General features: G+C 38.6%; 1 protein-coding gene across 1 annotated transcript in view; it reads left to right on the top strand.

Annotated features, from left to right (window-relative positions):
• VEGFC (vascular endothelial growth factor C) overlaps positions 1 to 27759 on the top strand; it is an 80061-nt gene that overhangs the window by 34380 nt on the left and 17922 nt on the right. Inside the window, exons 2-3 of the mRNA XM_082315529.1 lie at positions 23053 to 23266; positions 24692 to 24882. Coding sequence (XP_082171655.1) covers positions 23053 to 23266; positions 24692 to 24882 — 405 coding nt within the window. The remainder of the gene's footprint in view (positions 1 to 23052; positions 23267 to 24691; positions 24883 to 27759) is intronic.

Genomic DNA, 27759 nt, shown 5'->3' with positions numbered 1-27759 from the left:
CCCTGAACCATGGTAGCATAACTGTTGCAAGCCATTCTCTGCCTCTTTTTAAGAGTTAAAAGCAGTCGCCCTTTCTGCTTTTCTGTGGCAGTGCAGCACAACCTCATCATTGTAACGTGGTTTTAGACTTGCTTTTCAGCATGCAGTTCAGCTTCAAAGGGATGACACCAGTCACTTCCAGATAATAGGACAGGATAGAATAGAATATTTCAGTTGGAAGGGACCTACAATGATCATCTAGTCTAACTGCCTGACCAATTCAGGGCTGTCCAAAAGTTAAAGCATGTTATTAAGGGCATCCTCCAAATGCCTCTTAAACACTGACAGGCTTGCAGCATCCACCAGCTCTCTAGGAAGCCTGTTCCAGTGTTTGACCACCCTCTCAGTAAAGAAACGCTTCCTAACATCCAGTCTAAACCTCCTGTGGTGCAGATTTTAACGATTCCCATGCATCCTATCACTGGATACCAAGGAGAAGAGACCAGCACCTCCCTCTCCACTTCCCTTCCTAAGGGAGCTGTAGAGAGCCATGAGGGTGCCCCCAGCCTCCTTTTCTCCAAACTAGAGAAGCCCAAAGTCCTTAGCTGCTCCTCACAGGACATGCCTTCCAGCCCTTTCACCAGCTTTGTTGCCCTCCTCTGGACGCATTCAAGGACCTGAACATCCTTCTTGAATTGTGGGGCCCAGAACTGCACACAGAACTCAAGGTGAGGCCTCACCAGTGCTGAATACAGCAGGATAATCACGTCTCGTGACCGGCTGGTTATACTGTGTTTGATAAACTGCAGGTTGCAGTTTGCCCTCTTGGCTGCCAGGGCACGCTGCTGACTCACATTGAGCCTGTTGTTGACCAGCACCCCCAGATGCCTTTTTGCAGCGCTGCTCTCCAGCCACTCCTCTCCCCATTTATACTTGTGCCCAGCATTACTCCGTCCCAGGTGCAGAATCTGGCATTTGTTCTTGTTATATTTCATGCCATTAATCATTGCCCAATGCTCCAATCTATCTAGATCTCTCTGCAAGGCATCTTGTCCCTCAAGAGAGAGTCAACAGCACTTCCCAGCTACAGAGCCTGTGTCCTGGTCCAGAGTGTGTCCCATGCAAAACAATGAAGTTAGGCAATCTCAGTACTGCAATCTGTAGACGTCCCTAGGGTAACTTTTAAATTAGGTAGTTGGAGTACCAGTGCCAGGATAGCTTCACCCACATGGCTGGTCACTCAATCCAAGACATTCTTTTCAGTTTGTAGTTCCAGTCTTTAAAATCACTGTGTTAGAAGAGATTTTAGCCTTGTTTGGCTAATAGCCTTTCCTTCCATTGCCTGCATATATGATATTGATTGAAGGTGCTAATGCATAGATTTCTACAGCTTTCTCATCATTTTAATTTACCACAGTACAGCTTTCCTAAAAGTAGCAATGCTAATTTGAAAGTATGATAGCTGACAGGCAAACTGCTACTTTATCAGATTGTCTGTACACACTTTTTAATTAATGTTTTCTTACTGGAATGGAGAGGGATAGAAACAGATTTTAGAGAGAAGGAAAAAAAATTGTTGGGAGAAAAGAATCCAAAATTTGGATGACAGACAGAAAAGTACTATCAGCAGATGGTTAAATCTGAGGAAGAACTCCAAAGCAAAACATAAATCTTCTGGTTTATAGACTGTCAGGGAAGAATTGCCTGCACAGAGATGCACACAACCTAGGAATCAATCAGGAGGAGACGGAGCTCTGCATGCAGGCACATCATTAAGGCATCAGTGGAACAACTGTGATGGATGGATATAGGAAGACAAGCAGGGAACAAAGGGATGGGGGTTTCCCTTTACATGCAGAAGCAGTTTGAGTGGATGGGTTGATGACAGACTGGTTGAATACTTGTGGATTAGGATCAGAGGAGGGACTGGTATGGGTGACTTTACGGTGAGCGTATGTTACAGATCATTTGGTCAGTATGAGGAAGAGGACAAAGTCATATTTAAGCAGCTCGGAGACCCTTGTTCTTAGGGGAGACTTTAGCCTCCCTGACACCTGCTGGAAGGACAACACATATAAGCAACCCAGGAGGTTTCTGGAGACTGTCCAGGGACTCTAATGTAGATGCAATATACCTGGGTGACACTGTCCTCCCTAATAAAGAACTGGCCAAGGAGGCAATAATCAATTGCAGCCTTGGCTTGTAGCAACTGTGAATTACTGGAGCTCAACATCCTGAGGGGAGTGAGGAAGGCAAGTAGCAGGGTATACATCCTGGCCTTTGATAGAGCAAACTTTGGTTTATTCAGGGAACTGGCAAACGGCATCCTTTTGGAGGCAGCATGGTTATGCCAAGGGTAAATCATGCTTGACTAATCTTATCACCATCTGTGATGAAATTACTAGATCTGTGGATGAGGGCAGAAAAGTGGATGTCATCTACCTTGACATTAGCAAGGCTTTTGATGCTGTTTTCTGCAGTATTCTTGTATTCAAGTTAGGATGTAGATCGGTAGAAAACCAGATGGGAAAGAGCTGGTTGGAAGATTAGGTTCCAGAGTGCAGTTAATGTTTCATACTCTGTTTGGAGGCCAGTTACAAGTACCTTTCCTCAGGGGCCTCTCCTGGAATCTGTCCTGTTTTATACCTTTGTCAGTAACAGAAGGAGAGGGTGCATTCTGGTGGAGACAGAGGTGACATAAGGTTTCTGAATGACACCAAACTGGAGGTGTGGAGGCAGCGTAGCTGATAGACTTCAAGGCAGGGCTGCCATTCAGAGGGGCCTAGGTGCGCTGGAGCAATGGACTGACAGGAACCTGATGAAATTCAATAAAGACAAATGCAAAGACTTTAACCTGGGATGGAAGAGCTCCTTGCAATGATAGAGGCTGAAGCAGACTGATTGGAGAGCAGCTCTGCAGAAAAGGACTTGGGGGTCCTGGTAGGTGGTAAGCTGAATGTGAGCTAGCATTGTGCTCTACCAGCAATGCAGGCTGGCAGCATCCTGGGCTCTATCGAGAGGAGCACAGTCAGTACATTGAGCAAAGTGATTATCCTCCTCTGTTTGATGCTTGTTAAACCACATGGGGAACACTGTACTGAGTTTTTGGGGGAAAAAATAAAAAAAAAAAAAAAGTCCAAGAAAGTTGTTGATAAACTTGATTGAGTCTAGCAGTGGGCCACCAAGATGGGCTGGATCATGTGCCCTATGAGAAGAGTCTGAGAGGACTGGACCTAATAGTGGTCTTCCAAAACGAGGTTACTAAGAAGATGGAACCACGCTCTTCACTGAGGTGCGCGAGGTTGGAACAAGAGACAGTGGTCAAACGTTGAAACACGAGAGGCTTCAAAAGGATATAAGGAAAAAGAAAGTTTTTCTGCAGGGATAATTAAGCATTGGAACAAGCTGCCCAGCAAAGTTGTGGATGATTTTTTTTGTGTGTGTGTGTCTTTGGAGGTTTGATCAGGAGGTTGGACTAGATGGCCATCAGAGGAGACTTCCAACCTGAATAATTCTGTCATTCTAGGAGGAATGGAGAGTAACCAGTGCTAGCCAGCATTAAGCAAACAAAACAAGAACAAAAGGGGAAAAAAAAAAAAAAAAAAAAAAACCAAACAAACCCCAAACCTGCTTCTGTTCAGACCTTTTTGCCAAACTTAAATAATAGTTTATTGGAATATGCTGTATGTTTATAGCATACAAATACACTATGGTTTTACAACTTAAATGTTTTGTTAAAGTTATCAGTTTACCCAAACTATAATTTGGTAATGGAGCGGGGGAGGCACATAGAGAGAAACACATGCATTCCCATTTTTACAAACCGCCAAATTGATTCCCCACACTCCAGTAGGGAAATTGCAGATGTCAAAAATGTCAAAAAATGTCAAAACCTTGAACGTTGCTGTAAAATTGAATTATTGTTCTTCAGTTTCCAGTTTTTGTATTTAGGCTTGACAAGGGAGACTACTATTCTACTGCCATTAATCCTTTCAGTATTGTTATAGGAGTTCTGGTTTCCCTGATGATATCCAAGCGGATGAGATCAGAAGGTGAAACACTGCTCTTCAGACAATATTGAAGGAAAGAAGATGAAATCCCAAAGAAATAGATGTTAAAATTGAGGATCCAGGGGAAGGATGGGGAGGAGCAGGAGGAGGGATTTCTTGAAAGGAGTCCCATAACACATGCTCAAAACCAGTGCAAGAGACAGAATGGGAAGCTTGTCCAGTTTTTGTCATTTCTTTAAAAATATAATGTAAATCACTGTTTTTTTTCATTTGTTGAGAAATTATAATTTGTCTGTGGTAAAGTTCACCTGTCTTTCAAGATAAAGTATCTTCTTCTTGGTATGAAATTTTCCAGATATTAGCTTTATCAGTCTGTTCTTAACATCTGTCCTTCAAATACAGACAACTCAATATAATTAATAACTTGCATTATATTCTGTGTGTTCGTTTTTTAGAAACATATGCATATCAGGAGAAAGAATGTATTCTTGTAATAAACTTTACCAACTCTTGTTCTTTAAAAGAATAAATGATAATAAAAAAATCAGAGATTGCAGTTTTCAGTATTCGGTTCAACTACTCGTGTTAGGGGGCATCTATACTCTAGACTTTCATTTGGAGTATTGAATTCTGGATGCTTAGAGCACTACTGCTGCATTGAAATAACTAGAAATTGGGAGTCAGGTATAAAATAGAAGATGCAAAAATTTGATTAATTTTCTATTTTTCTATGTGGTTCTGTTCCTTTAAGGTTTGGTTTATAAAACTGTTGGCCACTATCAGGAGATATTAAGGATATTTTAAAGACACGATTTTTTTTGTAACTGTATGAGTCCCAGAATCTGGACTTTAGTATAAGCTACAAACATTAGCAATGTTGTAAAAGTTTGGCTTCTAAATCCGTGTCTTTGTACCACTTTTTTTCAGAGGAGCCAAATACTTTCTTGTATTTGGAAAATATGTCCTTTTGTAAGGGAGTCAGGTACACGAATAAAAATAAGCAACAGCCACTCACATTTCAGGTTTTAGGCTACGTTTACCTGTTTTAGATACATTTGGGAGATATTTTAATGAAAATTATGTTTCCCAATTCTTTAACTCTTCCCACACATTGTCCATCCTTTACACATCAAAAATATTTCCATGTGACCCACTAATATATCAGAAATCATGAAAATGTGACTCACTAATATATCTGTGATAAATCTGACATTATGAGAGAGCACATACCTAACTATATATTTGTTTGTGCCATGTATACTATTGCTGGATTTGACTGTACTGCATTGTCTATTTTGTATTCCTTTGAAAAAAATTGTAAGCAAACTATTTATTTAGGCTAATGTGCTATAATCTGTCTGGGTGTACACTTTCTGAGGTCTGTTTCTATCTAGGATAGCTTATGCTTTCTGAAGACATAAGTATAAATCCTGAGGCAATCACTTTAAATATAACAGCAAATCAACAGCTTTGTAATATGCTATACCTCCTGATTCAGGATTTGGTAACAAGGATAACTTCTACCTTGCTTTTATGTTAAATATTTATTTCTATTTTATTTATTTGAAAGCCTTTTATCAGGAATATATGGTATAGTGAGTTACAGGACCCTTTTTGTTTTTTCCCCAGAAATTCTGTTGCTTCAAGTTTGGACGTATTACTAAATAAGTATAATCCTGCCTGCCAGTGATGTTTGCCTGATATGGCTATCTCAAAGAATTGAGACAGGGTTTTAGTGAGTGTGGTCTTTTGTAATGCCACTGGGCAAAGCTGTAGGAACTGAAGACTTACAGTATTGCTCCCTTTCCCATGTATTCCCTGTGGTTACTATTTGAGTATTAGTTACTATAGTTACTATTTGTGCGGGACAACCGGGGGATCAGGCTCAGCCAGCATGGGGTTATGAAAGGGAGGTCCTGCTTCACTTAACCTGGTCTCCTTCTATGACAAGGCGACTCAGTTAGTGGATGAGGGGAAGGCTGTGGATGTTGTCTACTTGGACTTCAGTAAGGCCTTTGACACCATTTCCCACAGCATTCTCCTGGAGAAGCTGGCTGCTCACGGCTTGGGTAAGTGCACTCTGCACTGGGTTAAAAACTGGCTGGACGGCCGAGCCCAGAGAGTGGTGGTGAATGGAGTCAAATCCAGTTGGCAGCCAGTCACGAGTGGTGTTCCCCAGGGCTCAGTGTTGGGGCTGGTCCTGTTCAACATCTTCATTGATGATCTGGATGAGGGGATTGAGTGCACCCTCAGTAAGTCTGCAGACGACACCAAGTTGGGTGGAAGTGTCGATCTGCTGGAGGGTAGGAAGGACCTACAGAGGGACCTGGACAGGCTGGATCGTTGGGCTGGGGCCAACTGTATGAGATTCAACAAGGCTAAGTGTTGGGTCCTGCACTTGGGTCACAACAACCCCATGCAACACTACAGGCTTGGGGAGGGGTGGCTGGAGAGCTGCCTGCTGAAAAGGACCTGGGGGTGTTGGTTGACAGCCGCCTGAACATGAGCCAGCAGTGTGCTCAGGTGGCCAAGAAGGCCAATGGCATCCTGGCTTGTATCAGGAATAGTGTGGCCAGCAGGAGCAGGGAGGTGATGGTGCCCCTGTACTTGGCACTGGTGAGCCTCACCTCGAGTACTGTGTTCAGTGTTGGGCCCCTCACTACAAGAAGGACATTGAGGTGCTGGAGCGTGTCTAAAGAAGGGCAATGAAGTTGGTGAAGGGTCCAGAGCACAAGACTTATGAGGAGCGGCTGAGGGAGCTGGGGTTGTTTAGTCTGGAGAAGAGGAGGCTGAGGGGAGACCTTATTGCTCTCTACAACTACCTGAAAGGAGGTTGTAGCGAGGTGGGGGTCGGTCTCTTCTCCCAAGTAACAAGTGCTAGGACGAGAGGAAACAGCCTCAAGCTGCGCCAGGGGAGGTTTAGGTTGGATATTAGGAAGAACTTCTTCACCGAAAGGGCAGTCAGTCATTGGACCAGGCTGCCCAGGGAAGTGGTTGAGTGTCCCTCCCTGGAGGTATTTAAAAGATGGGTAGACGTGGTGCTTGAGGACATGGTTTAGTGGTGGACTTGGCAGTGCTGGGTTAACAGTTGGACTCAGTGATCTTAAGGGTCTTTTCCAACCTCAATAATTCTGTGATTCTGTGATTCTAACACTAGTTTTGTAAATGGAGAATATCATGAAATGTTGCTGTTCATATCAGGAATGTCCATGTGCTGTCCAAAACTACCTTCAAGTGTGGTTAGCCCTAAGAAAGGTGTTGAGTTTGGCAGCACTGGAGTCTGTGGGCAGAATCAGTAGGTGCAAATAACATTGTTGCACAGACAGTTGGTGCTGAGCGATTTTAATACACGTGTCATTTGGTCTTAAAGACTGTTGAGAGGAGTTTTAGGCATCTCATGTAAGGAATGCTCTGAGGGAATGTTGGAATTAAGCTCAGGAAGCCAACCACACGTGGTTGCAGAGAACAGGGATCAGTCCTTAAATGACAAGTATTTGTTAAAAATCTGAAAAAGGCTGAGAATGGAAGATATATATCCGGACACTTCAGAAGGAAAGTATTTTCTGTTCTGTCTGTAGGCTACAAACTACTATGGCTTAGTGTAGGCTTTACTGAAAGAAGGTCAGAATAAGGCACACAAGAATTTCAATTCACAGAAAAGATACAGTTTTAAGTTCAGTTTAAAAATGTGCACTTACTTGGCAGGGCTAGTTACCTTCCAAAAATTGGATTGTCCAGTTCTGATTCATACCCTCTATGTGTGTGCTCCATGTTGCTTACAGGCAGAATAGCAAGATAATACATCTTTCATTTAAATTACAGGAGTCTAACCTTTGAACTGAATCAATCTACCAGTTCTTGTTATCCGACCTCCCTTATTTGATGTGACAGAATACCATGATACTGAAGGAGACTTAGAAGTTCTCATGTAAAGCCAGCAAGCATCTACTGATCTGTGCATCATCTGGCAAGTAGCTGTGCACTCTGCTGCTACTGTATGTGCCAAGGGGGACAAGAGTATGATGGTCAGGCTGGTGCTTGAACCCCAAAAAGTCCACTACAGTTTCTGCATGTGGTCCAGACCTGACAGCGCCTGTTGACTATAGGCTTGTAGCAGTGTCCCAGACTCGGCACTGAGTTTGCGTCTCTTATTTATCAGCAGGAGTTAAGTGCTCTTTTGCCTTTAAAGTAAATAGCTGATAAAATCTCCTGACTAGCATGTGCTTTTCAAGCATGAAAAATACCAGTGCGTATGTCGATTGGAAGTCACTCTTTCACACTGTAATGGAACGTAATGTAACCTTGAAAGTGGACCCCATTAAACAGTATTCTGATCACTCACATACTGATATCAGAGAAACAACAAAACTTGAGCAGTGATTATACATCTTCTGTTGCTTGCAACTAACTGGTGACTTTTTAACTAAATGAATGTGCTTTACCCAGTGTGTCACTTTAGTTAATGCTTCTGATTCTCATGTAACCAATTCTTCATCTTTCATCTACTGCTCAAAAGATCTTGTTCATATGTCAATAAAGTTATACTGAAATGCATGTACACCAGAGGATGGAAAATAACTATAGTTATATGTTTAACCATAAAAACAAAACATAGGTAAGGGAATATGGTATTTTTTTTCTACTATTAAAATCTGATAATTCATAGTTGTACAGAAAAGAGGCTTTGGTAATAGAAACATGTTAGAGTATTGGCCTCTCATAAGACAAAAATCAGTCTGTTAACTCACAGCTTCTCAGTCTGTGGCACACAGTTAATGTTAATCGGAAATTAATCAGAAATGAATAGTTAAAACTGAGGCCAACAACTCGTGTTGCCCAAAGACCGGCATAAACTGTAGACCACTGGCCTGGGTAGAAACAAAGTCTGTAGGAGAAGTTACCAGGAATAATTTTTTTGAAGCATTTAAGAATTAGAAAAATTTTGTTTTAAAATCTAGATGTTTAACATAACAATCAAAATGTTCAGTGCTCACCAGTGCATCTTTCTAATTGATAGAACAAATAGTTGTTTCTTCTTGACAATGTATTGTGGAGCCCATGTATTTCTCTAACACGGATTTTATTTTTATTTTTCTACATTTATATCCAAGTGTTCTGCTATAACAGTGGAGAAGATATCACTGAGAACATTACTTCAGTACAGACAGTATGAACCTGAGACAGGATGAGAAGTGTGAGGGAGTTCAGAGGGTGTGAGGCAGTGAAGTAATGTTCTTCTGTGGAAAGACCAGCAAGTGCTTGGCTTTCTACCTGGACAGCTTTGGTTGGATTACTTTTGGTATTTTGCTTGAAGTGCTTGCAGTAGCAGAGGCCGAGGCCGTGATGTGTAAAAGTCTTTCAGCATTAACACTTCTCTGTTTAATCCAGCAGAAAGTTTAGAATATAGCTGGTCAGGGAGCTTGATGTAATCACATTTTCACAAAGCCCTTGCCTGAGAGGGAGTATTGAGCAAAAGCCCATGTCCTAAAAATTTATCTGGTAAATACCTTGAGAGAAACAACAGAAAATTAATATGGATCAATAAACTCATTAGACTAAACTTTAGCACCCTGAAGCTTCTTGGCTTCCCCGTGACACAACCTGCCTGGGAAGTTACTGTGTTGTAAATTATATGTGTTGTCTTCTAATTTCATTGATCTGTTTTCACTTTCCAGGGAGTCCATGTGCCAGACATTACTTTGGGATGCATTAGGAGTTAATCAAGATTTTGAAAATGATTGTGCCATATGTATCTCACGTACGTGGTATTTCTTAACGAAGCAAAGACTATATCTAGGCGATCTTTGTAGACTGTCATAGAGAGCAAACTCTAGCCCCCAGGTTGCTTGGGTATGGGTCGACCCTTGTCGATGCTGCCCAGAGCCGGCTGACCCACATGCACTTGGTATAGCAGTTTATATGGGTCCCCTCGGGCTTCCATATAATGTCTCTCAGGCATAATTACTTTTGTTTTGTTTTGTTTTGGAGGGTCCTTCAGTTCAAAGGGATTTTTTTGGTGTTTTTTTTTGTGTATTTTGGTTTTTAAAATGTCAAAGAGTGTGTTTCGGTCCCCTGGAAAGGTCTTTGTGGACCGCAATGCTGCGGGTGCCCACTGCGTGCTCTGGGAGGTGGCAGAAGGGCTTCGTCAGTGCCAGACTAACTGGGATATGCTGAAGACGAACTTGTGGAGTTTTGTTTGCACTGTTAGAAGCAGGCCCTTGAGTGAACTGTCTTGTCAGCTGTGTCTGGGTTTCCTCATGCATTCAGTTTGGATGAGGAAGAGACCAACGGGCCTGAACTGACAGTGTAGAAACACCCTTGCCTTTGAGTCATACAGCTGGTCTGATAAAAAGTGATAGCATGCACTTTGTCTAGATTGTAGTGTTTGCATAATGATGAAAAAATGTTTTATGAACATATGTTGTGGGGTAAACTGAGGAAGAACTGCTGGCAACCTGATGTAAACATCTAAAAAAAATTGGAGTTGAGAATTAATCATACAAACATGCTGTGACAGGCAAAAATGTTTAGAGAAGTCAACAAAAGCTATTATGGGCATTGGTCAGATCATCTGAAATCACCAGACTGCTTTAATAAGGAGCTGAAATGTAACCAAGAATTTAAGAAAAAGACTTTGGGGTAGGAAAAATACTGTCTTTGTGTTTTAGCAGAATGACTAATACAGTTGTTAGTTCAATAGGTTTTGAAAGCAAATTAGCATGTTTGAAAAGAAAAATATAGCAGCAGTGGGACAAACGTTGGCTGCCAGGTAACTAATTTTCAAAGTCCAATAGTGTTGACTGTGGAAGAGCAAAAGAAAGTCAAGTATAACAAAAGGAAACTGAGTTTTAAGGCTTTGGGAGGGTGAAAGACCTAAAAAGCTCAACATGATATTTAGGGCTAGTAAAATTACAGATACTGTGACCGTAGGGACTGAAACATACTACACACAGTGATGTATAGATGCAATACTTAAGCTAGGAGGCAAAATCCTGTAATCCTCACTAAACAAAAATCCCATTGAAGTCGGTAGAAGATTTGGGTGAACAAGGAATTTATAACTGGGCAATTAGAGACAAACTTGCAGCCTGACCTTGACTAGGCCTTTGTGCCTGTGATTAGCTGTACCCATAGCATCTGGGCACATTTGTTTAAAGGCACAGTCAATTTTAATGACATCTCAAAAAAAATACAATTATGCCATAGTTAAAGTTCTAATTGATCCAAATGACAAATGCAAATAATTGCAGAGACATATTAAGGCTCCACTTTTAAAATCTGAGTCTTCTGGAACAGCAAAATTCTGCATTCTTTGTTCCTTTCCTTCTCAGCGAAAGCAGGAATTTAATAGGTACTGTCTTAGTTTTGTCCCTAATAATATAGGGTGACAGTTACGTGACTTTTCAGAACTGTAAGATAGTAAGGGAGATTATTGTGTGGGATGTCAGAAATAACCTTCAAGTAAATTAATAAAAAGATATACCAGCATCTGCCATACATGTTTATAAAGCTACATTAATAATTGCTCTCCAAATTGTTTTAAAACTATTTCAATATGAAACAATGTTCTTAAAGTTCATTCATTTACATTTTTCCCTCTTTTGCCATCCTAGTTCAAATAAAATTGAAAATAAACAAAACACTTTCTTTGGAAACAAAATCTAATTCAGCATACCAGAAATGTCATTCTCACTGCCAGTTACTCTAATGGGACGTGTTCCCTGTGTCTGAATCTACTTTGTTTGAAAAGAGCTGCTGTCACGAAGTGTTGAGGAAATTGCAGTTTCTCAGTAAAAGAAATGCTAGAAACGTGCGCGGGAACAGATAGAAATTGTTTCATGGTCTGGTCCTGTAAATGGTAACCTCAGTGACTACAATGGGCTCATGGTATGTCCCAAATTCCAATTTCCAGGACTGCGATCCTGCAAAGATGTGTATGTGCTTTATGGTACGCACAAAAAGCTGCTGGGGAAAAAAGTCAAAGGAATCCTTTTACTACATTAATTTTGTGTGCACATAACTCCGACATGGTTTTATATGCAAATCATTATAAATAAACTCTGCAGATTGATTTTGGGAAGTGGTTTCATATGCTTGAAAAAGCACTTAAGAGTTGCTGGTAGTGTTAGAGAATTTGAAATTTCTCTTCTGCATAAATTCTCCTGCTTCGACACTTTCTTCTGCTAAAATCTCAAAAAACTCTGGAACCTTTTATTTTGAGGAAACTGAATAATATGGTAGGATCTACTTTATTCAGAAAGTCTAGAGCCCTTTACTTTGATTTAATTGTTTCTTCCTTTTGCATTAGAATCTATCGTCTTGAGGTGTGTACCTTTGCTTCTGATGAATAAAATCTCAGGGTGCTCTGAGCCTGAGACTGGGTGTTAGGTTGCACTATCCTGGTAGTAACCAGCTTTTACTCCCTTATCTCTTTCTTCCCTTACTCCCATTTTCACCTCACAAACCTGGTACCTGGGTTTGTTTACTTAAAGTTCTTCCATTCAAGACTCTGTGACCAGGTGAATACAAAATGCAGTGATACAAAACCATTTTTTTCATAAAATAATTGTTTCCTTTTGATAGCATACAAAAAGCTTAACACAAGAAAATATTGCCATATAACAGTAAGGCTTATGCAAGTGCTTAGCTTAATTTTAAACATCTTCCTTACATCTTTCCACAGACTTTGAATAACTAGAACCTCTGTTCCCCTTTCTTCTGCACTCTGTATGCATTCTTTTACTATATATAATCCCTATAAATCTGTTTTCTTTTTCATTAGTTTCGGGGCCTGGATAAGAAAGCAGACAGCTCAGCAAGGTGATATAGGGGAAGTTTCAACTAATGGCAACTGTCATGGATTTCAAGATGCGATATTATACCTGCCATCAGAGATTATACGTATTCTTGTAATGCAGGGGAAGTTGATGGCTTAGGGCGTACTTTGTAAATCTGTTCTTGCAAAAACTTCATTCTGTAGTCAAGCCTTCTTCAAAAAGTGTTCTGATAACATACTGTGTTCAGCATTGGATTACTGTGTGTCCTGTCAGTATAAATTAGGATCTAGTTTAATACTGCTGATGTTCCCTGACCCTTTTTAAGTAACATTACAGTACAATACACTATTCAGAATAATTTAAGCCAAAAATAATGGGCAACATATATTTCTCCTGATTTGGTTGCGTGAAAGGGAATTGTGACCAAGTCTCCATCTAGTTTTGGATTGATCCACAAAAAAGTGGATTTGCCGTTCTCAAGGATTCTTTTGCCTTTCCCCATCTCATGCCTCGCTGACAAATCTCTTAATACCTGTCAGGTTTTACATGGTACAATAAGCTTTCTCCTTCAGTGATACACAAGCATTACTTCTCTTTTTGTGATCAAAAACCCTTGTTGTTTTTTATTTTTTCCTCCCCGTAGTTCAGAAGGGAAGTGACAGCTCCACAGAACTACTGAGCTTTTATTTCATAGTTTGCAATGAAGTTAGCCCATCAGGGAAAGCAAAGGTGTGCCTTACATCGTTTTGCCCTTTCTGTAGAGAGGAATAACTCAGCTGCTGATTGCAGTACCTCAAAGTGTGCAGCTGGTAGGGGCTCTTCAGATATAGGAAGAATAAAATGGTATTCTTCCATGCCACGCTATTCCATAGTTCTCAAATATTGATGTGTTAAATTACTCTATTTCCTTGGGTTTAGATAATTTGCTCATAATGGAACATTATGGCTTTGTGCGCGGGCAAAGGATTTTGTTAGTGTTTTTTATTTTTAAAATGCTTTCAATGTAATGTTGTACTTAAAGGCTTGAAAATAAATATTCTTCTCTTTGTACTGTTCTAATCCATTTGGAATTTTGGGATTAAAATTGGATAGTGCTTTCCTCTGTTGTCTGGCTATTTTTTCCTGCAGCATCAAAGGGCAAGGAAAAAAGTATTATAGGCTCAATGTCTAAACAAGTGTTTTTGTTTCTGTATAACTTCTCTTTAACAGATGTCAAACGGTGACCCAAAGGATGTTCCACACAGAATTTAGGATGGAACGAATTCAAACCCAGATTATCAGGGTGGGCACAAGTGGGCGGTGGGTAGCAGGTCCTTTGCATTGTGTGCCTACCTCAGGCTAACGAAATTCAGATGATCGCTGTCTTTTGCCTACATTAGCAAAGAAACGTTACATAAAATATTTGGGTAATGCTTTGACAACAAAAATAAAAGCTGCTTCTGGTATTTTGTTTACTAATGAAATCTCACAGTTTAATACCTTAGTTACAAAAGGCATAGCTGTGTGATGTCTTAGTCTGGCATTTTACTTTGAATTACCAGATAGACTTTTTTTAATGACTTGTGTAAAATGAACTGAGGAAATGTGATGCTAAATAAAATAATCAGATAATAATGTAATTTTAATGGCATACATACACTTCAATACTCCAAAATTTAATAAAATGCACAGGTTTCTAAGACCCTTTATGTTTCCTTTTTCATATATACAAAACTTGTTTGTAATAATTTAAAACAACGATTTTGCAACTGGAATTGCTGTGTAATAACTTGCTCATTATTCTTTAGGTTTTTGTTGAGCTTTAAGTAGTGCGTTGTTTATAGCTGGAATATTTGTTGAAATAGGCAATGTGACAAGGTAGGTGGTCTTCTAATTAATATTTCTGTTCAGATCTGTAAACTGTGCAAGGCTTGTTTAACAATACAGAAATCATATCCTATTAGATTAAGACATTTGTTTAGGAATAAAGTTCAACTTTTTCTTTGAAATCTAATTGATCTTGTTTCATGGCCTGTGAAATTATTTATTTTAAGAACTGCTTTAAAAGTATAATTAATTCAAGAAATTTCTATGACCTGCTGCTAAATATTTAGACCACAGATTAATTACATTTGCTCAGGGCTTCAAATAGTGATTTAAAAACGTGGTGAAAAGGAAAGTTACTTAGTAGTGAGAGAGATTATACAATAAGGATAGGAGGTGACATGTTCTTGTAATCCTTCTGTCCTATGAGCAGCCACGTTGTTAAAAATTCAAGAATAAACAAGAGACTTGAACTGAAAACTAAATACTCTTATCACAGTGAGAACACCCCATATGCTGTAGCTTGTGTGTTCTGCATAACTCGGAAATGTTCTTAAGAATGTGCAATTTCTTATTCCAGCTCTTAGTGAAACCTTTTCAAATGTACTATTCACCTGTAGAATAGAAAACATTACATTAAAACTGTACCTACTGCCTTTTTGAAGCTCATCGCTGTTTATGTGGCCAGAACTCTTACTTCTTACTAACCAACTAGGGTCTAGGATGTCTTCGCATAGCACAGGTACTGTGCTCAAGCAGTGTCTCAGAATGGGCTGGCATTCAGAGTAAAACAAAGAGGTTGTCCCTTACCTTTCCACTTAGTAAATCTCTACTTGATACTAAGAAGCTTTTGTAATTCTCACTGCCTGTGTTACACCTGCTGAAGTGATGACAGATAATTGCAGTGTTACCATGTTAATAGTTTTCTTCAAAAAATGTCTCCATATTTGTTTGATTTTACTGACAAAGCTAATGGCAGTTGCTAATAAAAGTAATGATAATACCAATGAAAGCTTAGTAAAGGCTGAAAATAAACAGTCTTCTTATAAAGGCCTGGTAGTTTATTCTTGTGTACCGATTTTAATGAGATACGTCTGACTGTTGTAAGGAAAGCAAAAGGTTGCAGGGTGTTTTAAAAAACCAGCAATATTCAAACCATTGGAAAAAAATTGCCTAACTGGCATTTTATCATTTTCTGAGAGAGTAAGATCTTACAACCAGAGTTTTTAGTTGTTGGAGTTCAATTTCGAAGTTTTTAAGTTTTCTTTTTAGAATTGCATGGTTCACTTTCCTCAGTGTTAGTTAAAAGTTGCTTAAAAGTATTCAAAATGAACATATTGTTTTTATAACGTGTCAAATTCTACAGAGCTGCCATGTGGCATCAACCCAGATGCCTCATAGTTGAGGCACACGCAATTGGCACCAGAACCTCACAGGCCGCAGTGGTGGTGGTGCGGAGGGCGCTGGCGTTCTCATTCTGCTAGCTGTCTCCTTTTCAACGGATCACTGTGTCTCTTAGCCACCTTAATAACCCAGCAATCATCACAATGTGGTCCTTTATTTTCACTTTACAAATGTTTTTTTTACTTACAAATGCTTTCCCCTTTCTTTTGGTCATGCATCTGCACAGTGATCCTCGCATTTGTCACCACTGATCACTGTCGCTGTGGAGGACCAAGAAATAATACACAAATCCCATCTGGTAGAGATCACGCTGCCTGATGTCTCCAAGATTTAATCAGATGTAAGCCTTTTCACAGCAATAATCCAAATCCTTATTGATTCCCAATCTATTTGTAATGCTAGCTGGAAGCTTCAGTATGAGTCTCTGAATCAATTAAAGAATCCAGATGCAGCTGCACTTAAACAGCAAATGGTTATCCCACAAATTTCCATGACTACTGGACAGCCTTTGACCTTTAATTTGCGGGCTCATCTAGTGCAAGCTCCTGAATAGTGAATCGAGTCTATTGATAATGGGCTTGATTTTCGTATTTTATTTTGCAATTACGACTTGTTGTGTATTCTTAGAAATAGTCTGCAGGGATTTATGACCACATGTCGAAGACTACTGCTGTGGAACAATGAAAATTTCAAAGATCAGGCTGAAGTGCATGAGAACAAAACTTTTTCTGTTACTATAATCTAGTTGTGAAACTGTGTAAAAAAAGGTCATAGATATTCAGAGTCTGGCTATAGGTGCTACCAACCTCTTTCTCAAAACTGCTTTCCATCATAGTCAGGAATGGTGTTTACTGACACCTTTTCCCGTTTCTATGCACACATGCGTGCCTGTCTAGATCATATGGATTTCTCTCACGGCACTGTGGCAGTACTGTCTCTAATTGTATCAGATACCGTGTCACCTACAGCAATGTCTTAATAGCCCAGGCTCACAGAAGCCTGGGAGAACTGGCCATCTAAGCTGAGCTTCTAAAGCCAACAGAGCAGGAAGTTGCTCTAGAAAGCAACTAGAATGATTGTTCTCTCTCTCTGCTTCCCAGGGAAATCAGACTCACATCAGAAAAGGGTGTTTTCATAAGTAGTTCCCACTGAATGTAGGAAAGTACTGGCATTTTATTAGGGAACATTGAGAACCCTTCAGGAATGCAGGTACTTGAGGAATAAACACCAGCCAAGGAGTGTGTTTCAGAACCTCAGTAGCAGCTAAATGTTTGACTGAAGAACCAAACATAAGTGCCTTTGTGCGAATCTATAATCTTGGATATTTTTTTCAGCATTTTCTAAGAATATCTAAGTAAAATATTACCTGAAAAATGCTGACTTGCATAAAGTTGGTTTTCTCTTAAAATCGAAATTTTATACTGCCTACCTCAGCTTAAACACTTGTACTCATAAACAGGAGAGCAATATTAAGTAATATAAGCCTACGATGATTATCTAGCAGTTTATGCATCTTCCTCGCCAAAAATGTTCCAGACAAAAGAAACAAAATGTGATGTATAATATAGAGCTGAAACTTCTGTAGTCTTAAGCTTATCCTCATAGCCAATGACTTTTTCTTCCTCTTTAACAAATTTTCTTTCAAGTCGCTCCTCATTTATTTTTCCTTGCCTATCCACTTTGTATATCCTTCCTCCCCACCCCCCCCATATATTTGTTTTCTTTGCCTGGTGTTATTCTTGGTATTTAAAATGCCAGAATGAACAGAGATCACTTAAAGTGTAATATAGTTCAGACCATTTTATTTATTCTATACGTTCATTCTTACTCGTTATGTTTGTCTGATATGCTTTGTAAACTCTTTGGAACAGAGACTGATTATAATCTCTCTTCTATTCTCATGATGTTTTGATTTAGTTCAAATTAACTGCAGTGGTCTTACTACTTATTTAAAGTAATGTGAAATCAAAAATTATGCGCACTGTTACTGTTTCACTTCTGTAAGGCACTGTTTTGTTATGGTATTGAATGGTAACTTAAAAGTTTGCAACTGCGACAGTCATTCAATTTTACTAGTGACAAATTGGTGCATATGAGATAAAAATCAGGGCTATTCTAGCATGATTGTAGAGGTGGATAAAGAAGTTGAATTTAATTATTAACTACAGCTTAGATATTTAATTAGGATATTTTCTTTTTTTACTGGCATCAACTTGCAAAAAAACTAGTGCCGAAATAGATGAAAATTACAATAAAATATTATGCAAGTGAAGTGTTTATACATACTTTTCTTTTGCAATATTTTCATTTGCACAGTTTGTTTCAACATTAGAATTTAACTACTTGATTTTTAATACATTTCAGTCAGTCAATAAATACAGTATATAAACATATTAAAATGGAGGGTTTTATAGGCAGAATTTTCCTATTAAGAATTGTCAACAAAATCCTTGAAAATGAAATGAGCTGACAACTATAATCGGAGCAGATGCGTAAAGCACCGTTATAGCACATTGCACCATCAATTATGTGTCAAGCATGCTGCCAAATATTAAGTGTTCTGACCTTTGTTATTAATAATAGAGGCAGACACTGGGGACATGTGAAAGACAAATAACGTCATGCATGGAAAATCTATTATAGATTCGATTTTGTTAATGGATGTAGAGCCTATTTGGTATCCTGCCCCTCCTCTTGTAAGCTATAATTTTCTGAAAAACTGGACGTACCTATGTAGTGGAAAGCCACATTGTGAAAAACATACTTTGATAGAATAAAATGTTCCTAAGTTAAATAAATAATAGTGAGAGACAAAGCTTGTCATCAAGTTTTACTACTTTATTTATATGTGTATGTGTCATTTCCCCTGTTCCTCAGGAAATAATGCGGAAGAAGTGAAATGAAACAAGCTTGTCTTTACTGCAGTCGCCATTCATTCTTGCATTTTTAAGGTGTTATTTTGCTCAGTATCATCTCTCATCTTGTAGAAATTGGCTAGTCAAAGGTTTAGTCAGCATCTTTCTCCAGACCATAGCTTCCAGTATTTTTCGTTGATCGTACAGGACAACATTGATAATATGTAAAAATGCAAAGACAGTAGAATGGCCAACTAAAGGACCGATAAACACTTATGAAGGAAGTAGTGGTATTTAAAAAAAAAAAAAGGCACAAAACCTAATCTTTTACCTGACTTAAAAGAGCAAAGAAAATAGAAAATGTGGGACAGAGAAAACTCCTTCCTCTGCAGGCACTGATGGCACTGAGTTCCTGCTTCCTACTCAGTGTAGAACATAGATCCCAGAGTGTCTTGCCAGTAAAACGTTAAGCAGTTAATCCAAGATTTCATGTGGAGTGCACTGCAACTGGTTCATGTGAAAATCGGTGGATGGATTACAGTTATCAAAAAGCTTACTTTTGTCCTAAAAGTTGCAGAATTGCTCCTATCAAAACATTTGTTAATGTTATGTTACTTTTAGACAATAAAACAATTATTTAGTATCTTTTTTTTTCAATTTAAGACTACATTTGGGAATAACTAGCTTGGTGACAGTAATTGCATCTACAAACAGTATTTCTTTCCAAACTTCACTAATCTGGGCTTGCATAAGATTAATGAAAAATTAGAGCTCCTCTGATTTGTAGTACATTTTTGTTGATGTTACTTTCTTTGTGTCTTGTCATAAATTCTAAATACGTGTTGAAGTCTGGATTTCCATTGCAAAAACCATTTTGAGGTTTTAATTTTTTTTTTTTTTTTTAGTGTCCTACACTAAAAGCCAGTGCACAATTAAGAAAGAGCAAAGAATTTGGAATAAAAGGTGGAGACCGAGATAGTATATTTTTGTGAAATTAACCAAAAATTGGACAAAATCAAAAATGTTGCCAGACAGCTATGATATTTACAGAAGCAGTTGCATTCCTCCTCTTAAAAATTTAGAAATTCTTTTTAACAATCCTTAATGGTCTGATGCTTTTACTGTATGCAGGACACACTCTTCTAATCAACCAGAACTTAAGATTTAGTTTGATGTTCATGTCAACAATAAAGTTTGACTGTTGTACAAAGTTAAATCCACAGATGAGAGTAATTTGCTGCAGTTCAAAAATATATGCCTTTCATAGACTTACAGTAAATATACTAGGGAGCGATCATTTATCTGTGTGTCAAGGTAATATTGGAAACATATTGAAAAATCAACATATATTTTCTTTTTTTTTCCTGACTGGGCACTGCACGTACCATATTTGGTATACATGTATGGATTTCCTTCTCCCTTTCTTGCTAAATCAGGAGAGGGGAGAGAATAAAAGCCCTCTAGTGATCCAAGCTGGTTTTCCACAGTGTATTTGTAAGTTTGAGTTGAAGCCATCTTTAAAAGCAAATGGCTTTATTAAACTAAGCACAAAATAATTCAGGTGTAATAATGATGATTTGTTTTTTAAAAAAAGTAATTTTATATATCTGCTCCAGAAATTGTTTTCCTTGTGTTCGTGCTAAGTGAGTACTTCATGTTGTAGGCAATATTCTCTGTCCTTCCCGTGGTGCTCTGGCTCATGGAATATCCAGGAAGATATGCATTTGAAAACAATGACTTATTAAATTAGATACAATACATAATAAATGTATTAAAGCCACTAACTTCTTAATGTTTTGACTTTTATTCATACATATTTTATACATGAATACCAAATTTGCTGTCCAGCTGGAAAGACATGACTTGATTTTCTGACCAAAGAAGCTTTCATCAACACAGTTTATTTCTAACAAATATAACCTCTTTCCTGCTCCATACGCTGGCTTCTTGTCAACTAAGTAATTTTGAGTTTCAGTACTTATTTTTCTGATGATCTAGGCCTGTTCAATGAATATCTGAAATAACAGTAGCCAGCATTTTGTCTACAGTGGACTGCACAGGCTTCTAAGGGATTCATCAAAGATTTGTGAACCTTTGGTTGGATTCTCTTTCCATGTCACCCCCAAGATCTGCTGGTATCTCCTAAGATCAGCTACTAAATGACTAAACGCAGTTTCCATTCCTGTGCCTTTTACGTAATGGACTGGCATCCAGCCTTATGACAGGCTACACACGCGGCCCCCGTGCCGTGACCTCCCGTGCCATGCATATTGCCATCACGTGGTGGGCACGCATCTGCGCGGCTGCCATTTACTGCGCTGGTGCAGCGACCTGCGTCCCGTTACTCAAGGGCCATGTGCTGCAGCGCTCTCAGGAAACAGCCTGGCAGGAATGAGGCTACTCAAGCCCTGCTTTTATCACCTTTTGAGAGAGATGAAAGCAAGCAGACAGTGGCCGAACTAGTTGTTGGTTCAGGTTGGATTTTTATCTGTGACCCACTGATTGAGAACCTGTGTGGCATCCTGCAAGGAGAACAGGGCAGCGAGATGCTCTGTGTTGTCAACGAATGTGAAGGCAAAGCCCCAGGGTACTGCTTGCTGGGTGGCTTGGGTCAGAGATGACCCTTCCTATGGAAGCTGGAAAGAGATGAAGTCCTGAATGAGCGCATTTCTGAGACTGGTAGCTTGATTGTTCAAATCTCCCAGGACAAAGTAGTCTGTCTGATACTGTGGTTAGCAAGGCTTCAGTGAAAACTTTTTTTTTCTTTTTTTTTTCTTTTTTTTTTCTTCATAACATTTTGATGTACAAAATGGCTTTGAAATCTGCGTTAGCTTTGGCTTCTGTAGTTGCAGAAATGAGTTGTGTGAACCTGCCTTACCGGGGCGTTTCTCCAGAATGTGGTGCTGATAAGGCAGTGGATGCGAGAGTGCGTGCCATTTTGTACCCTTTTAGATGCTTGTGAGACAAGGAGCAGTTTTGGTTCAGGTCAGCTAGTTCAGAACCAGTTGTTTTACTCGCGTAGTGTTCAAAATGACTTAATTGAAAGGATTTCTTTTTTGTTATAGCGGAGTTTGATAAAGAACTTTAAATTTCAATTTCTATAGTTTCATATTTCTGGTTTTAGACACACGTTTTACACTGTTACAGCCTTGTTATTTCTTGGACCAGGGCAAAAGATTTGTAGTAACCTGTACAGAGTCTGCAGCCAGTTGCTAGACGCTTTTTACAAAGTGTACCTGTATATTTTGTGTCTCATACTGCCATCTAAGGGCCACGTAGGCTGAGAAGGTGGGTGAAGGTTCTTCAGTGCTTTTCTCTCTCCTTACTGCCCTTCCCTTGGGAAGTCAGCAATTCATGGATGAGAGGGGGTGGGCAGGGAATCCTTTGATGCAATATGTTGCTTCATCTAAGAGGACAGAGGAATCTTCCAGATAAGTGAGAAATTAGAATGTAAATCGGAGTCATAGTCTTTTCGGAAAATGCAATTGCAATGAGTTTGTGTAAAAGCCAGCAAAGAAAGCGCCATTACAGGATTTGAGGCAGCTCTTGAAACAAGGAGTTAAGGAGTGTAGTGCTTAGAGTCCTGAAGAGTTTCAGCTGAAACTCTTAGCAGTGAGGGAGTGTGCAGTTCAGAGTCTTAAAGGTACCGGTGTCCTTGACTCCTACTGATTTAAGGATTAGTGCTTCGTAATAAGATTTGTTTATTAAGATTTTCCCTAAAAAGGTACAAAATCATATGAATTATTTTCTTCTTTTTTTCTAATTTTTGCATTTCTGTGTGTTTTCATTTTCCAGGACTAAGGCAAAATGGGCAAAAATGTGGTGTTACTTTAAGCATATGTGATCTTAAATAACATGAACGTAATTTAAATATTTGGGGGTTTAAGCATTCAAAATGTTATCATGAAAACTTTGCTTTCCAGGATAAAAATGCAAATATTTTTTTTTTAAATCTGCAAACTGTACTTGTATAGGCTTAATTCTATAGCTCCTTTCTCACACAGATGTTTTGAATGACAAGCACGGTAAAGAATTAGTGGCACAAGCAAAGCATTTCTGTATTTGTCAATATAGTACTGTTGGCATTGACTGACAAAAGCAGTTTCTGTGATGAGGACCCCTTTGAGCACAACTTTATTTTACAACGTATGCGTTTTTCAGGCTAGTTTCCCGCAAACCTTGTGTAATAGAGAAAGTAATTATTCTTGCATGTTACTTTGACAGGCTCATGCAAGCAAAGACCTGGAAGAGCAGTTGCGGTCTGTGTCCAGTGTGGATGAACTCATGACAGTGCTTTACCCAGAATACTGGAAAATGTTCAAATGTCAGTTGAGGAAAGGAGGTTGGCAACACAACAGGGAACACTCCAGCTTTGACACAAGATCAGATGATTCACTGAAATTTGCCGCAGCACACTATAATGCAGAGATCCTGAAAAGTAAGTACAGGACACAAAACACGTTCTAACACACAATAAATTAAAAGCCGAAGGCTTGTCAGTTGCGTGAAAAATATTTTAAAAGCTAAGCATCATCGGTAAACCACCCTCAGCAGGTTGATTTGTTGTAATGGCTATAAAATAAAATCTTTGACAGTCAAGCTTCCATAATGAGATAAATTGCTCCACAGAAGTATTTTTGGTACATCCATTGTAAGAAAGGTACAGGCTGCTTTCTCAGCTCAGTAGGTATAGGAAGTTAAGCGTTTGTCTTCAGGTATAAGGAATCCTGCTTTGTGGAGGCTGTAACAATTTTGTGGAAAGCAAAGAGGGCACTAATAGTTGGATTCATTGAACGGTTTCTGCTCATTTTCTGCAATTACGTCATGGCTGGTAATGCTTTTTTCTCTTACATGTTACTGCTTTAGGAGGCCAAATAATCCACTTGTAGCTTTTTCCTGTTACTAGAGGGCAGTTGTCATGATGTTATGCTCAAACCAGAAAAAAACAGCTTTCAAACAAGTATGTCAGTATTCCTTAGTGTTTCAGATGGCCTGGATAAAAATATAATTAGCTTACAGTTTAAGCAAGTGCTTGCAGGCAGAGAAACACAGGATTTATAACAGGAGGTGTATTTTTTGACATGATATTGGAAATCATGTACCTTAATGGAGGCTTTAGGGTACACATTAGGTGAAATTTCCATTTTTGCTGAATAGCCTACCAAAAACTGGCTGCAAGAGAGAATAAAGGGGCCTGTACTGCTGCAAGTCTCATGGCTGTTTAGTGTAAGATTGTATTTGGCAAAAGGCTGTATAACATGATATAAAATGTTTGCCCAAATTTGCATGGATAATATGGGCACAAATATCACCTTTCAGATTAAATCATATAGTGTATATAATTGCCAAATAATAACCTTTTGCTTTAAATTATACTCTGGTAGTTAACAGAGTAAACATATTCAAATTAATTTCACATTACGTGTGTAGGCATTAAATTTGAATGTTTGTAATGTATAGTATCCAAGTGAAGTACTGTGCGGGACCAGATAAAGTTAATGTGCGGAGATGTGCAGTACTTCTTTACGCTTCACTCAAGGCGAGAGACAGCCCAGGCACAGGAGAAAAGGACATGTACAGCTTTAGCTGTGAATGCTGTAAGATCTGCCCTACCTTGTTAGGTTCCCTCTTAGCTCTGCTGTGACTTTTCTTCTGCTCCATGGCAATATGTCACATCCCTATGAATAAGAAAAATTAGGTAGAAGTTAACACAGAGATGTGTATTTCACTGAATCACGGGTGTGACTCTAGCAATGCATATTCTGGTTCTAAACTTTAAAAAAAATCCTACTAATTTACTGCAGGAGAGTATTGTTTTTAAACAGTTACTTTATAACACATGAAATTCCCTATAACTTGGCAGGTATTGATACTGAATGGAGAAAAACTCAGTGCATGCCACGTGAAGTGTGTGTGGATGTGGGAAAAGAGTTTGGAGCAACTACAAACACCTTCTTTAAACCCCCATGTGTATCCATCTACAGATGTGGAGGTTGCTGCAATAGTGAAGGACTCCAGTGTATGAATATCAGCACAAATTACATCAGCAAGACAGTAAGTTCTCACTCTTATTACAGTCTAAGTGCTCCTTGAAAATCCATTTATGATCATGCATGTTTTAGACCTTCTTATTGCTACTATGAGGAAGGAAAAAAAGCAATTCCAGAATACATAGGAAAAACAGCTGAAGAGAGCACTGCGTGGAAGAAAATGTTTAACACTCTTTTCCCCTAAATATATTTTTTTTGGGGGGGGGGGATAAATTCTGATGTTCCATTCTCAGTTTTGAGATTATCCGTGAAACTTAATTCTATTTTTTTTTTTTTTTTGCTTCTACCATTTGCCTGCTGTATGAGGCAAGCACTCTCTGGAAACCTAATCTGTAATTTTATTTGTGGAAACTGTTTTAGGACATGTGCAGACAGGATACATGTTGCAGGTAAAGCCTTTCAGGAACTGAACTTTATTGTTTTAAGAGATATTAGTATAATGTACCTATTCGTTTTGTTTTAAGGCATCTTCCTCAGGTGTATGTGCGGTTTTTATTCTCCAAATTCAGGGCTAGTAATCAGGTAGGAGTATGCAGAGATTATGCACTGAGCCTGTGAGCTGCCTTTAAAGGAGAAGCATACATGCATTAGTCCATTTTAAGTAGCTATAACAATTATCACGTTATCTTACAACAACATTTCCCTCAAAAATCATGTAAAAATAGTCATGCTTCAAAATGTTTGCTAGGGTATTTTGCTTTTGTTGCAGTATTTGGTAGGTTTTTTGTTGGTTGTGGGCTTTTTCGCTTTTTACCTCATCTTTCTGATACTTTCAAGAAAACCAATTTTAGTGTAAATCTTGCTTCTGTTTTCAACTAGGTTGATCTATCTGAAGATGCAGTACATATTTATAAGGAAGATACACAACTGCAAAGCCAACTATAAAATCGTAGCCCATGGAAATGTTGTTCCTTTTATTATGAAACTTCTTAGTGCTCTGAGCCTTCTTGAGAGGGGATTAGGAAAAAGGGATGTAAAGAAAACAGGAAAAAAAACTCTTTTTTTTTTTTTTTAAATACATTTTCTGTCCTCATTTCTCACTAAGCCTGTCCATCTGAAATGGTATATTGCACCAAGAATTTTCAATCCTAAGTGTGAGCCGAGTGGTAGACAGCCACAAAGCACAGGAATAACGTAACTCAAATAGCTTAAACGAGGAAAACTACAACACAGATTTTGTTCAAGCCTGTAGTTATTCCTAGAAACAGCTGTCCTAATTCCAGTTGCTCGAAAGATGCAAATATAATTTTAATGTTACAAGCCAATATGACCTTTCTTTTTTTTTTTTTTTTTTTTTTTTTTTTGGTATTTATAAAGTTTAGCTTGCTTGAATAAAGGATGATCTAGTTACAGAGAGAGTTATTGCATTTAGTACAGATCTTCTGGTCTTTGAGCACCATGTCAGTTTGGGGTAAATAACCCCTTTCTATTCACCTTTCTGTTCATATCTATTGAGTGAAGTAATTTTTTTTTTTGCCTAGTAGAAAATGTTTAGACTAGTATTAAGTTTCTTTTTTAAGTTCTTGATGTCATTGGTGATGATATGATATAGGAGTAAAGATCTGAGAGACTCTGAAAAAGAAAATGTTAAAGGACTTACCAGAAAGAAGAAAGAGGCAATAGCATTGTTTTGTTTTCTTACCTATTCTGTAAAAGCAAGCAATTTAATCTCTGAGTTTTTTGTCTTGCTTCTGCTTTCCAGTTTTATCTGGTCCTTGACAGAATGCAGTTTTAAAAAAAAAAAAAAAACTTAAAAAGGAAGAGAGCTATAGCTGTATCTCTTCATCTGTCATCATGTCAAATCTTTTTAAAGTTATGTGACCACAGCTTACCCTATATCAGATGAGAATTAGGAAGAAAAAAGTATTGGATTCAAGACCCTTCTGTGGAATTCAGGTACCCTACACACCTATTTTCACTACTGTTTTCCTTTTATTTCCTGAATGAAATGAGAACAAATGGTTAGTAACCAGGCATCTTTTCTTTTTTCATGTCACCATTTTTGTAGCTTTATTTTTTGTGCATAAACTCTGTAAGATAAGCCTCATACTGTTCACCCTGCAGAAATAGTTCTTAATGCGAAATTAACTTTTCAGCTGGAGGTCTTACTGTGAGGGCAAGCTCTAGCATTGGTTCCAGACGTTAAAATCTAAAGAAAGTTGATATCAGCTTTCATCAAAATTAATTAAAAAGAGAAGAGCTAAACACAGAAATTATTTTTATGGGGAGCAAATCATTGATTGCCAGGAGAATGGATGAGGTCAGATGTTCCTAGATTGGCTTGTGGAACACCGTGGTGGTCCAGAGAGAGGTCAATAGTTCTCTACTTCAGACTGCGTTCCTCCTTTCTAGCTACTTAACTTTATTGAGAGAAAAACAGAAAAGTATTCTGCTTTGCTTTTAATACCATTTTTTCCACAAAAACTGTTTCTGTAGTTGCTAAGGGGTGTTTATACAATCATGATTGGGATATGAGACAATTTCTTAAGATGTGGTACAAGGTCTATGAAAACATTTGAGGACCACCTAGCCTAATTCATAAAATGCAGTAGATCTTTTTCTTCTCCTTCATCTGTGACACTGCAGTAGCCCAACTTTGTAGGTGGTGGCTTGTCTAATAAAGGTCTATGGGGAAGGTGGTTGATTGGTTTTTGGTTTTGTGGTGTGGTTGTGCTGTTTTTTTCTCTAATTTGTTATTAATCAAATAGGTGTTCTCTATTTCCATGGCATGAGTAATTCAACAGCAGTTACAAGGATTGGAACTACCTGGTGCAGCAACAGCCTGTCCCTCAGCTGGACTTTTTCATGCCCCACCTGTAGGTACTTGCTTATAGCTGAAGGGAAGCAGTGAGCAGATGTCAAAGAGCCATCTCATTCCAGT

Source organism: Platalea leucorodia (assembly GCF_965183815.1).
Source record: "Platalea leucorodia genome assembly, chromosome: 6".
In the NCBI taxonomy this organism is placed as follows: domain Eukaryota; kingdom Metazoa; phylum Chordata; class Aves; order Pelecaniformes; family Threskiornithidae; genus Platalea; species Platalea leucorodia.
The sequence above is the reverse complement of the archived record's forward strand: the minus strand, read 5'-3'. Positions and strand labels throughout refer to the sequence as shown.